Consider the following 14,151-nt stretch of genomic DNA (forward strand, 5'->3'; position numbering starts at 1 on the left):
GACACCAGGCAACGACCAGCTTGGGTTTGGCAGTGATGCTTTCACCAAAGTCAGGCAGCTTGTTGACTGTCACTGTCAATTGGCTCAAACAGAAAGATTGGCATTGGGCTGGAGAGGGCTCGGTAAAACGTAAGCCGCCACCTGCAGGAGACGGAGACACAAGTTAGGGGGAAAGAAATAAGAGCCTGAATTTTTCCCGTGTCGGACAGGCTCGGCGGGAGCAGGCGGGAGGGCCAATTAAGGCCCGCCCAGCGTAAGGCGTGAGCGGTAGCACTCAGCGCTACCTGCGCGGGCTGGGGGGGGAGGGAGAGTCGGGGCCAGCGCTCTTTTGCGCATGCACGCGAAAGAGTGCTTCAATCTCCCTGAGGCATGGAGCTGCCTCAGGGAGATTGAAGCACGTTTCAAATAAAGAAATAAATGGATTAAAAATTTTATTAAACATGTCCCCTCATGTGACTGTGTCACAATGAGATGGGACATGTTTTTATATTTCAGAAATTTTTTTAAAATTTAATTGGTTGAGGATTCCTGAAAACCTTTTCGCCTGCCCGTCAACCGTAAGGTTGGACGGGCAGCGTAAAGTTGACCTTAATTACTTCCTTAATGGCCTTAATAGGCTGTTAAAATATCGGCGGGCTTACAGCCAACTCCGGTGTGCGTGCTCCGAATGAAACATTGCAAGACAGCGCGATATCGTTGGGACACACGCCCGATGTCATCGCGCATCATTTTACCCGCTGGCGTGTCGGGCCCACACCCGCACGCCAACTGAAAAATTCAGGCCAAGGAATAAAATATAATCATCAGGAAAGATTGAACAGGCTAGGGGTCATTTCTTTAAAAAAGCAAAGGCTGAGGGGTGACCTAACAGAGATCTTTAAGATTATGAAAGGGTTTTATAGGGTAGACATTAAGAAGATGTTTCCAAAACTAGGGATTGTAAACATGAGATGGTGTGTGTTACAGTTCAGGGAGCTCAAGTTACTGTGGCTACATGCGTGTTCCAATCAGCTGGAGCTATGGATAGTGAAGGCAGAAGGCCTAACTTTTTTTCCCATCACATGGCTGACCAGGAATCGCTCCCATTCTTAACACCCGCCATTGGCGTATGTTGGAAGGATTTACAAGTTGATACTCAGCCTGCTTGGCCCCACATTATGAATACACCTTCCTTGGCCATCAAGTGCTGGGATGGGGCTTGAACCCAGAGCTTCTGGCTCAGAGGCAGGGTCACTACCCACTGCACCACGAGGCCTCCCTAAACATAAGATAGTCTTGAATAAATCCTAGGAGCTCAGGAGAAACATCTTAACCCAGAGTAGTTAAAAGGTGGAGCTTGCTAACACATGGAGCAGTTATGAAGTATAGCATAGGTGCATTTAAGGAGAACCTAGATCAGTGCATGAGGGAGACAGGAATAAAAGGCTATATTGGTATGCATAGAAGTCGTCGGGTGGGAAGGGGCTAATGTGCTGCATAAACACCAACACATACCAGTTGGGCTGAATGGCCTGTTTCTGCGCTGTAAATTCTATGTAATGAGGAACAACATTCCCTATTCCTCCAGGGTTAATAAAAGGTGGCATTTCTATTTGCTGCTCTGACCACTCCGTGCTAATATCCTGTGCATAATTGTTGGTATCAATCTTGATCTGCAGATGTTACAGTGACAGAAAGCTTGTGCTTACAGGTAGTGCGAAAGCCGACAGACCAATGCGGTGGGGATTGTCCTGCTAAGGGGTTATGCACAATGATTAATTATTTCCAGGATGTTGCTAACCCTGTGACTGTTAATTGGGTCTCAAAGGTTCCAGCTCAGCTCACTTGGCAAACATTAAACAGAAATCAGCACACGCTGTGGTTTGAGCTCACCCCCCACCCCACCCCCACTCTACACACTTACAGTGGAGGATCATGTTCCCTGGCTTGTCTGTGCGTGCCATTTCTAAGTGCTCTCTCCAGGTGCGTGCTGCCTACCTTGTGGCGATCGGCAGCTGGAATGTCGTAATTCTCTGCCCTCAGGTTGGATGCAGCGACAATGAAATCCATGTGTAAGTTTGTGTCATCATCCTGCAAATTCAATAATTCTCATTACTTAAAATCAAGGATGTGTATTTTGGTGTATATCGCACACACACGCACGCATGCACACGCATACATATCACAGGGTCTTTACAGTGAAGAAGGAGGCTATTTGGCCCATCAAGTCCGCACTGGTTCTCTAAAAGAGCATTTCACCTAGTTCCACTCCCCTGCCCTCTCGTCCCTAACCTTGCACATTCTCTATTTTCAGGTAGCAATCCAATTCCCTTTTGAATACCTCGATCGAACCTGCCTCCACCACACTTTCAGGAAGTTTGTTCCAGGCTCCAACCACCCACTGGGTGAAAAAGTTTTTCCTCACATCACTTCTGCTCCTTTTGCCAATTATCTTGAATCTGTGCCCACTAATTCTTGATGTACTCCCATGATAAATGTTCTATAATTCTTCCTCTCTGTAATTGCTTTGCAAATTTGTTTCTCTACATCCCTTCCACTAGTTGGTGATCAATATACTACACCGACCAATGTGGTTGCACCTGTTTCATTTTTTTCTTCTAGCCAGAGAGATACTGTCCTTGACCCCTCCAGAACATCCTCTCTCTCCAGAGCTGTAATACCAGTCTTAATCAATACTGCCACTCTCCCCCTCTTTTCTTCTTTTCCTGTCTCTCCTAAATACCTTGCACCGAGGGATATTTAATGCCCAGTCCTGCCCTTCTTTGAGCCAGGTCTCTGTTATAGCAATAATATCACAGTTCCGTTTGTCAACCTGTAACTGTAGTTCACCAAGCTTATTAACCACACTCTGTGCATTCACATACATGCACATTAATCCTGATTTAGGCTTTTTAACATTCCCCCCTGCTCTGACCCCATCTAATGACTCACTACAGCGTACTCTAGTTTTATCAAACTCTCCAAGTATTCTATTTACCTTGATACTACTCTCTGATATATCCTCTGTATCAATTAATACTTCTCTACTTTCCACTGCCAGTTTTTCTCCTCTCCTCTTTGAATTTCCCCTCAGGTTCCCACACCCCTGACAATTTAGTTTAAACCCTCCCCAACAGCACTAGCAAACCTCCCCGCGAGGACATTAGTCCCAGTCCTGTTGAGGTGTAACCCGTCCTTCTTGTACAGGTCCCACCTGCCCCAGAACCGGTCCCAATGCCTCAGAAATCTAAAGCCCTTCCTCTTACTCCATTTCTCTAGCCATGTATTGAACTGCTCAATCTTCCTATTCTTGTGCTCACTAACATGTGGCACTGGGAGTAATCCTGAAATTACTGCTCTTGAGGTCCTGCTTTTTAATTTTCTTCCCAACTTCCTAAAATCTGCTTTCAGGGCCTCATCCCTTTTCCTGCCTATGTTATTGGTCCCAATGTGGACCATGACCTCTGGCTGCTCACCCCGCCCCCCCAAAAGAATGTCCTGCAGCCGATCTGTGACACCCTTGACCCTAGCACCAGGGAGGCAACATACCATCCTGCAGTCACATCTAAGGCTGCAGAAACACCTGTCTGCTCCTCTAACTATGGAATCCTCTACCACTATAGCACTTCCGCTCTTCCACCTCCCCTCCTGTGCAGCTGAGCCACCCGTGGTGCCACGTACTTGGCTCTTACTACAGTCCTCTGAGGAACCATCTCGCTCATCAGTATCCAAAATGGAAAAGTGGTTAGAGAGTGAGATAGCCTCAGTAGATTCCTGCACTACCTGCCTGTTTCTCTTAGATACTCTGGCGGTCACCCATTCCCTCTTTGCCTATGTACTTCTTAGCTGCGGTGTGACCACCTCTCTAAACGTGCTTTTCACGTAATCCTCAGCCTAGCGGATACACCACAGTGACTCCAGTTGCTGTTCAAGTTCTGCAACCCAGAGCTCAAGTTTCTGCAGCTGCTGACACTTCCTGCAGATGTAGTCATCGAGGGCACTCTGTGCCTGCACGACTTCCCACACCCTGCAGGATGCACATTCCACATGTACATACATACCATACATGTGCACATATTTTATTTATATACACACAAACATTATATATTTATGGAAAACAACCATAACCTTTTACCCATTTTATTAACTCATCTCTTTCCCTCTACAGTGAAAGTGTCCATGGCATGTACCTTTGTTCCAAAACCTGTCAGTTATATTGCTCAGTTCTGAACCTTCCAGCCTCACATTAGGTCTTAGGTGCCTCAGCAGAGTTAAGGGAGTTCTTCATTGCTGCTGCTTGGCCCACCCACCAATGGGACACTAAACTGAGGTCTTGTCTGACCGCACATTCAAGGTCCCACGTGCTAACTCTTGAAGAAAAGCAGGGAGTTCTCCTGGTGTCTAAGCAGCTTTCATTCCACAACCAATACCACCTCAAAAAACAGACTGGTTCATCCTTCATTGCTGTTTGTGAAGTGTCATTGTTGTCAAAAGGCTACTGCACTTACCTATGTAATGGCAGACTGTGGGCTGGAACGCCTTGGCTGTTTCAGGGAACCTTGACTTGATTCTGTAGCAACCAGGCAGCTAATAAGCTAACATCGAGGCTCATGAGCTTTTAAGGGGCGATATCCTGCCTCCAAGAGCTGCTGTCCAATTGGAGGGCTGGCAGCTCTTCAGTCCCAGCAGCACCATCGGGAATGGTGGCCATTATTGGGACTGCAACTGGCCTGGGGAAGCAGCATGGACACCACTCTGGGGTCAAGGTGAGTGGGGTGAGGGTTTCTGGGGCCAGTCAGGCAGCCCCTCACAAGGGGTGGGGTAGGGTGGTGAGTGGCTGCTGAGGGCATAGGGAGGGGTCGGGAGGATCTGTGGGCATGGCCCTTCCTGTTGAGGGTGGTTGTGCATGGGACACAGAGGGCACGCTCCCATCCCAATTCCAGCAAGGAGGCTGCCAGGCTTTACTGGGTGGTCTCCCCATGCAGAGGAGGGCCTCCCGCTGCTGGTAAAATGCCAGCAGTGGCAGGGAGAGGCCCTTAATTGGCCACTTAAGGGTCTCAGTTGGCTTCTGGGAAGGGAGGCTGTCCTCCACCTTCCCCACTGCTGATAAAATTCCACGGAGTCAGGGAGGCAAAGGGCACTGCACACCCGCCTCCCCCCTACCACCAATTCTCCAATCGCCCCCACTCCATACCATCTCCCAACCCACTCCCAAGGGCCCATAAAACTCTGCTGTGCACTTCAGAAGTAGCTCATTGTGTGATGTGCTTGGAGAACAAGGTGTGAAGGTAGGGGAGTCCAACTGCACTTATGGACTACGTGCAAGCTCTGAGCCATAACATTTCTGCCCAAAAAACCAGGCCTTCACAGCCCACATGAATCAGCCCTATTTGCATCTACATAGTCCTATATTTCTATATTATTGCTTTGTCCTGTTTGAAGGTTGCGGGCATGGATGTTTGGGAAGATAACTCCTAACGAGTATGCACATACCAATGCCAACAACAATGTAAATTAATGGGCATATGGGTTTAAACTTTGTTTGGCCCTGTGTGGTTCCTTAGCCCACGACTATGTTCTCACAAAAGCAAAAGATTGCTTTTGACAAGGTGCGTCATAAATTCACTTATTTCTATATTTTACAGTTCAGCTGCTAAGAGGAGCATAAATTCAACCAGGGGTGATTTGTTCTCTGATCATCCTTCCTACGGGAAAGTACATTCCCTGTGCTGGGAACTCGCCGTGGTGCGGTGGGCAATGGGGTTGCTGGGGGTAGGGAGGGGACGGGAGAATATGCATTGCAGATATGAATCTATGTTCCATAGGTTATTCTCCATTTGTTATGGTAGCTTAGTGGTTATGTGACTGGATTGACAGCACAGTGTCATGAATTCAAATCACATCATCGTAAATCTCAAAATTGAATTCAATAAATTTGGTAGTCTGTATGCACCAGGAAATTGCTGCTGCTCTAATAATCCAACTGCTTCAGGGAAGGGAGCCTGTCACCCCTGTGTAGTCTGGCCTACAATGTGACTGCAGTTCCACACTATGTGCTTATCTCTTAGTTCTCTCAGGCACCCCATCCACTACTTTAAATATTCACTCACTCCAGCACTGGCACATTGTGGCAGCAGTGTGTACCATCTACAAGATGAACCACAGCAGCTTGCCAAGCCTCCTTTGACAGCACCTTCCAAACCCATGACCTCTACCACCTAGAAGGACAAGGGCAACAGATGCAGGGGAACACCACCAACTGCAAGTTCCCCTCCAAGTCACATACCATCCTGAATTGGAACTATATTGCCATTCCTTCACTGTCACTGAGTCAAAATCCTGGAACTCCCTTCCTAACTGCACTGTGGAACAGTACAAAATATGGACTGCAGCGGTTCAAGAAGGTAGGTCACTACCACCTTCTCAAGGGCAATTAAGGTTGGGCAACAAATGCTGGTCTTGCCAGGGTCACGGACATCTTATGAACAAATAAAAACCAGCTGGTCAATAATGATGGTTTATATAGGATTCCCAGTGAGAACCTGGATATAGGCAAGATCACCTGACCTGCCCTCTGCACTTCAGAAGATGAAGACAGTGATGAAAGTTTTTCTATTTATAAGTTATAAATATTGCGGCAGAGGAGGTTGGGAACTGCAGTCCATGGAGCATCAGCCCGTACTCTCATTTTCTATTTTAAAACCGGTTCTAAATTGGTTTCAACTTGATCTATGCTATCACCTAATTTCCTGTGTAAATTTGATCGATATATAATTTTAACAAAAAACATCTGTGGTTCCTGCAACCTTTAACCTCAAAACATCTGTTTAACTTCTGGATCAAAATGAAAGAGCTTAAACCGCCTTTTGCAGGTCAATTGTGATGTTGCAGAAAGATTTATTACCATAACAAACGCAATAAATAGTCCAGGTTAGCATTGGAAAGGAAGCTGTCACACTTTCCATTTTAATAACAAGACTCAACGTTTCTCCCCACCCCCCCCCCCCCCCCCCACCCCCGCCAACCCTTCCAATCCCCACCCATAACCAAAAAAAGCGATCCTCTTGCCTACAGGTTTGGGTAGCTTCACTGTTGACTTATGCTCAGTACATTTTCATTTTGGTTGGTCAGATGCTATGACACACATATGGGAACCCATCGCCATCATTGAGTACTTCCAAAACAAGCTCTTGGCAAACATTCTACACCTGTCAACTTTTCGTTCGATGCAGGATGTCCCCTATTACAACATACTCCACTAATCCAAGTCCAGAGAACTCAAGTACGGGTTGACAGAGTCAAAAGCACAGGGATCCTGCCCACTGCCTGCCACATCCCCCCACCTCTCCAAGTATATGTAAGGGAGCTGCTGGAGTCCAAACAGCTGGAACTGCCAGTCTCAAACACTGGTAGACTCCCCATTTCTTGGACCACCACCTAGGAGCAACATCTTCATTTTGGCATTGGCTTTCAGGGTCATCTAGGGCAGCATGGGAAGAATCCCACTGAACAGTGACAGGCCTAGTCCAAATTTCATTCTTGGGTCAGACTGACTGGTCAGTCTTCCAAGGTGCACTGGAACACCATGGACCTGCCTAGTTCAGGTATCACATTACTGAGTTTCCCAGAGGGGCTTTACATAGTCAGAACGTGCATCACCACGTTGGCACTTTTGACTGCGGAGAGATCACGTTTACCTTTCTCCCCACCCTCTCACCTCTACCCCCACCTCCCCCCACCAACCCCCTCCCCACTGCCAGGAGACAGCCATTAGTTGCTTGCTGCATTCTGTTGCTGTGCTCATCAAACTTGATTGATAAATGAGCAAATATTTGAATAAAATGCTAGAAGCCATAGCCCTCCAAAATAGTTTCCTGACTCAAATACTGTCCAGTGATGCCAAACCCCGAGAATGTCCATGCCTGAACGTCAAGCTGACGTTCCTGAGGAGCGGAAACCAGCACCTGAGAAGGGTGCCAAGAATTGAGTGAGTAAAGTCACGGCAAAGGGAGGAAGGAGAGTTACTCCATTTACATCTACAAACCAATGAAGCAGGTTCACTCACTCACTAGCACCTCATCCAAAGTCATGACTATTGCGAATTCCTTTATAAATCTTATTTTCAATTGCATCACGGGTGAGGCTTCCCTTCTGGCCCATCGAACCTAGTGCTCAACCCAATGGAGGAGAGCCAGGCTGCTATTCACCAGTTGCTGCCCATCATAGAGAGGGACAAAGGCCCTGACCATGTACACTGGAACGGAGTAAAACACCCCAACGGAATGCAAAAACTAAACAATGCATTGCATGAAGGAGGTGCAATGGTGCTCCTGCTGTTACAAAAAAAAAGTCAGCATTGCAAGTTAGATTTTTTCCACACAATAGCAGAATGTGTGAAGAGTGAACGACTGAAACAATGATATTGAACTTAACAGGGTAGGGTAGAGCTCATCCGAGATCAACATTGCTCCATTTTCCTGTCAACACAGAAGGAGCCTACAAGTCTCCAAGAAATCAGCATTTGAAGGTGTATCTGACAGATGGAAATTTTTAAAAACTTATTCTTATTTATTCTTTCATGGGATCTGGTGTCGTTGGCAAGGCCAGCATTTGTTGCCCATCCTTAATTGCCCTTGAACTGAGTGGCTTGCTAGGCCATTTCAGAGGGCAGTTAAGAGTCAACCACATTGCCGCGGGTCTGGAGTCACATGTAGGTCAGACGAGGTAAGGATGGCAGATTATCTTCCCTAAAGGTCATTAGTGAAACAGATGGGTTTTATGACAGTCAATGATAGTTTCATGGTCACCATTACAGAGACTAACTTCATATTCCAGATTTATTAACTGGATTCAAATTCCACCAGCTGCCATGGTGAGGTTTGAACCCCTGTCCCCAGAGCATTAGTCTGGGCGTCTGGATTACAAGTCCAGTGACATTACCGCGACTGCACCATCTCCCACACTAAAGTGCCCTGAACTCTCCAAGAAAAGCAAGTGCGAAGGAGGGAAAACATGCCAATTTCATGCTTGAGATTCTCCAATGAACCTGCAATAGGTGAGACCGAATTTACCTTCTCAAAGTCAATAGGTTGCATCTCAAGTAGGGTGTTCTTCTGAGAGGAAAGGAGTTCTTTTAGTTCCGCCAAACACTCGCTTTCTGAAACAGAAAACAGTTAAGGAGCTGAATTTAGAGAAAGTCTAATATGATGCTGATGAAAACTCGACTTTGTAAATGGAGCACGACATAGCCTTCAAATGTCAGGAGAGACAATTTTTCTTACAGAATAAGATCAGGAAGACTAAAACAGTTGAAAGTGATCATCCATTTGTGTATTTAAGGGTTTAATAGGGTTATTTTGGTTTCTGCAATCTGTCCGACGTCAGCTCTTTTATTGCATGTGCTTTTATTTTTGGGTTAAGGCGTTGGTGAAATGTAACAGAGGGCATTAAACAGTTTTTGTCAGATCCCTGAGCTGGCTGGCGAATGAAAGACAATTGTGCTCCATCTTGATAAGCCACCGTCATTTGGATTTATTTTTCTGAAAGCGACAAAGGTTTATCCAAAAGATATTTTCTCTCAATATAAAAATGCATGAATGCACAAACACACACATTTATCAGAGCGAGCATGCTGACACTAATAGGAAGCAGTCACACTCCCAAGGCCATCACTGGAGCGTGGCTGCTTGGCTATTTACACAGCCGAGCAGTAAACTCGCAGAGCTCGATGGAGGGTCACAGAATTAAATTTTCAGATCAAATTTACAGCAGAAGATAAAAGGAGGGAACAAAAACATGGGGCACAGTGAGGGAAAAGGGCTTAACGTTTCCAGTGCTCCACGTTTGCTGTTCTGAGTCTTCATGCTAACAGTAAATTGAGGAGAAAGGCTGAGATTCTTGGGAAATTAGACAGATCTTACTAAAGTGGATAAAATTCTCAGAGGACGACCAGGTAGATGTTGAGGTGCTGGGCCGAATTTAATCTCCTCTCTTGTGGCGGGTTTGGTGGTGAGGTGGTGCATTTAGTCAGGCGAGAGGTTGGCAGGTGGGCACCTTGCTGCCTTCCTGCTTCTGTCCAATTAAGTCCATGGTGGGAAGGCCCGCGGACAGCCTTCCCTCCCCGCCGCCAATTGAGGCCTCTCAGTGGGAAATGAATGCCCACTTGAGGGCTTCATCCCACTACTCCAATCACCCAGTGGCAGGAGAGGGACACGCTAGGCAGGAAGCCCGAAAAGCAAACCTCATTGAGGTTGTTTGCAGGCTTCCAGGGGGTTCCCTTGTTCAAAGGCACTCAGTGCCTGATCGAGGGACCCGGCATTGGGAAGGGAACGTCTTGCTCGAGATCCATCCCCTTCCTTGCTGCTGATCCCCTTCTCTGACCCCCCACCCCTTCTTGCTATTATTCATGTGTAGCCTGGGTGCCGTGGCAATCTTGGGCCCTGGGTGGGTGCATTGTCGGCAGCAGCTACCGTCTCTCCAGTGCTGCTGAGCTAGGAAGAGATGCCAGCCTCTCACTGGCTGGCAGCTCTTGGCGGGCAGGACTTCCATCCGCAGAGTCCTTAACCCTGTAGAAAGCCCACGACTGGCCACTTAGGTGCATGATTGGCACTTAATTCGGTGGGCCTTCCGGAAAAGAGATGACACAGGGCTCTTGGGGCGAGACCCCAGTCACCTCCATTAAATACCTCCTGCTGTTTCCACTGACTGGAAAGTCTAGAACTAGTGGTCATAATCTCAGGGTAAAGGGTTGGCCCGATGAGGAGAAATTTCTTCCCCCAGGGGGTTGTGGATGTCACCTTGACTTTCAAACATGGACATCCTTGGAGTTTGGCATCACTGGACAGGGACAGCCTTTGAGTCAGGAAAGTTGTGGAAAGTATTAGCTGATGTAGAAGTTCAGCTTTGATTTACAGAATGGCAGAACAGGCTCAAGTGCCCTAATGACCTACATCAAACACCCATTTCTTGTGCTCTTATAATGGAAGTTTTGGATAAGCAATACCATCCCTCTCTTCTCCTACTGTGCTGTTACGCTAACCTGACAATCATGATAAACATAGACTAAGAGGGAGTTATTGGCTAGACATGGCCTTTTCACATAGAACAATGGGAATGAGTCTTAAGGGTGGGTGAGAGGAGTTTGGGTTTCTGTGTTCATCCATACAAAAGTGAGAGAAAAAGAAAATTTGGGTCACAACGTTGCAAGTGGGTGACTCCAGTCACAATGAGGTGGGAAGATGCAGAGCGCAAGTCAGGCACTGGACATTGGGGTGGAATGGACTCCCGAGGTCACATGTTTCCAAGCAGTCGGTTATATCAGCTCGTCATTGCAAGAGGTTGGGGCACAGATCTCCAGGCTGTGTGCGATGTCAGTCCAAAATAATAAAAGGATCTTACAGAAATGCAGTCTTTAATGATGCGTGCGTACATTGTATTCCTCCTTTACTTAAACCAAAAAGGAGCGTGACCTTCTAAGGTGACCGGCTGGTTGGTAATAATGGACAATGGGAAGGTATCATTGTCTCTCGTACGTGAAGCTGATGAGCACAAAGCCAGTCACCAACGGGCAAACCCACCTGCTGAACTTCCAGCTGCCTCCATCTCTGCATCGCTGGTGTGGATTGTCACCCCCGATTTTGGGGTAAATGGAGGAACATCAACGGACAAAAGTACCTCCTGGATTTCCGCTCTGTCCCGAGAGCCTGGTATGAGATAGTTCTCCGCATGCAGGTTAGCTGCCGCTACAATGTAGTCCATGTGGAGGGGCTGTCAATACAAGGCGAAGAAAATTAGCCATGTGCACCCAACGCAGTTCAATAGAACATCAAGCCAGTGCAGGAAAGTATTTAAAATCGAGGTACAACAGTCAAGAATGTGTACTTGTACATACTTGTAAATGCTTACATGTGTGTACAAACAAATGGTCGTAGCATATGGAATCTTAGGTATGCAGACGACACCACACTCATAGCTAAAACAAAAGAAAAGTTAGAAACTATGGTAGGCCCAGTCAAAAGACACAGTGAATCTTTTGGGCTGAACATAATTGAGGCAAAGACCAACGTCATGGCTCCAAATGGCAATGGAAAAGTCAAGATTGGAAGCATTGGGGTAGAGGCAGTGGACGATTTCAAATATTTTGGCTCATGGATAAACACCAAAGTCACATTCAAGAATGAAATCCAGGTTAGATTAGCAGGAGGCGTGACCAGTGTTTTAAGCAGCGTCTAGAAGCTGAAAAACGTCCAGCGCAGTCACTAGTGTGGAGCGTTGCACTCTATGGATGTGAGAGTTGGATTTTGAAGAAAGAGGATGGGAAGAGGATAACAGCTTTTGAAATGTGGGTATGGTGGAGGATGCCCAGGATCAACTGGATGGACAGGAAGACAAATGAGTGGATTGGAGCCAGAGTAGAAGTTCAGGAATCAAAAGGGTTGCTAAGTACAGTTAGACAGAGAAAGATAGCCATGTAAGGACATTGAAAACGAAGCCTGGCAGCCTTGTCTTGGCAACAATTGAAGGAGAAATAGATGGTTAACGCAGAAGAGCAAGAAGAAAAATTGGATGCGTGGATAAGATTGAGATGTGGACTGAGGGAGGCTTGAAGAAAGCCAGAGAAAAAGCAAGACGATGGCGCCAGCCTCACTAAGGATATGGTGACAAGGAACATATGAACACATCTGTGCCTAATTTCTCTCAAATTTATCAAATTTTCAGATATAATTATGTGCTTCAAAATGACTTGCTTAAAAGAGAACAGAGCTTGCTGGAGCAGGGCTTGATATGTATCTTGTTAAAACAGAACAAACTTTATCATTACAAGCTGCTTGGGTTGTCATTAATGATAAGCTGAATTTTGTCTAAGTCTGTCTTTTTTCACATTTAATTCTGTCCAACACTACATTCGAACATAGGAGAGAAGAGAAGAAAGTGAAATGAGGGCCAGGGTGTTGTGAAGGGAGATTGCACACTAAACATTTGAAAAGACCTCTCCTCTGAACCAACTAAATTGCATTGGGGGCATCACAAGTCATGATCTATAACCGGGGAGGGAAACGTTTCCAAGTAAGTAACCTCTTCCCCCTCTACAATTAGGCCCAAACTTGCAGGGTGTCTGTAATTTAGATTTCCACCTGGTACGGTGCATTGCCTGGTTAGGCCAAGACCCTAAATTCAAAGATATTTTTGTGCCACGTGGACATATTTGAATTGAGATATGGGCCCCCAAAAACAGCAACCGTGGCAGAGTGGGAACTGCCCCTCACTGCTAAGAAGGCATCCTGATTCTACTGAGGTTTCAGCACGGGTTCTGATATTTAACTATTTTTAGGTGGGGGGGGGGTAACACACACCTGAATCGGTAGCTCTTGGGCAATCGCTTGGGGTGGTGGGAAAGGGGAGGGGTTGCGACAGGGGGAACAAAATGAAACTGGTGCCCACAAATCGGCCTCCTTTATCAGGCTTCTATCATCTGCAGTGTTCCAGGCCATGGCCCCAATCTAGAACACGCCTGAGGGCCCCACATTCGGTGGCTGCAGCCAGCAGGACGATGCCAGTCTTGTGCTGGCACCTGGGTTGTTCAGGATGCAATAGGAAATCTGATGAATTATCCCATCCTGCTGGCTCCCATTCCTTTTACGCCAGGATTTTAGGAGCGCAACAGAGGTTCCACCCACTCCTACCCCAACAGGAATCTTCTATTCCAGAAGCAAAATACAGCAGAAATCTGAAAGAATCAGAAACTCCTGAAAACACTCAGCTGGCCAGGGGTTCAGAGTCATGCTTGTGGAATGAATAAAGGTGTTCCATGAAGCAGTTGGTCAATCTGTGTTTAGTCTCCCCAATGTAGAGTAGACTGCATTGTGATCGGCGAATACGGTTTACTAAATTGAAAAACATGCACATAAATTGTCGTTTTACCTGGAGCAGGTGTTGCATTCCCGAACTTGCATGGAAATTTGCTGTAGGAAGGTGGGGTGGGTTGTTGGGGGCATGATGACCTTTGACCCGGAAGCAGTGCAGTATGGAAAATTTTTAAGTTATTTAAAATGTTTGTTGTTTTTAAGAATGTTTGAAAAAGACTCAAGAGTTTGCATGAACTGTAAAGGGACCAGTCGTACTTTTCTTGGATAAGAAATACTGGCCCATGTGACCTGGTGACCCTTGACCTAG

The 14,151-nt window shown here is 46.6% G+C and overlaps 1 protein-coding gene across 2 annotated transcripts in view; it reads right to left on the minus strand.

Annotated features, from left to right (window-relative positions):
* The window catches only part of uba1 (ubiquitin-like modifier activating enzyme 1), a 254,790-nt gene that overhangs the window by 109,955 nt on the left and 130,684 nt on the right, over positions 1-14,151 (minus strand). For both annotated transcript variants that reach the window (XM_078543185.1, XM_078543186.1), the window contains exons 19-21: positions 11,556-11,745; positions 9,051-9,136; positions 1,978-2,070 (exon numbers count right to left, since the gene is read on the minus strand). In XM_078543185.1, the coding sequence (XP_078399311.1) occupies positions 1,978-2,070; positions 9,051-9,136; positions 11,556-11,745 (369 nt within the window). The remainder of the gene's footprint in view (positions 1-1,977; positions 2,071-9,050; positions 9,137-11,555; positions 11,746-14,151) is intronic.

This window comes from Cetorhinus maximus, chromosome 6, assembly GCF_964194155.1.
Source record: "Cetorhinus maximus chromosome 6, sCetMax3.hap1.1, whole genome shotgun sequence".
Taxonomy (NCBI): domain Eukaryota; kingdom Metazoa; phylum Chordata; class Chondrichthyes; order Lamniformes; family Cetorhinidae; genus Cetorhinus; species Cetorhinus maximus.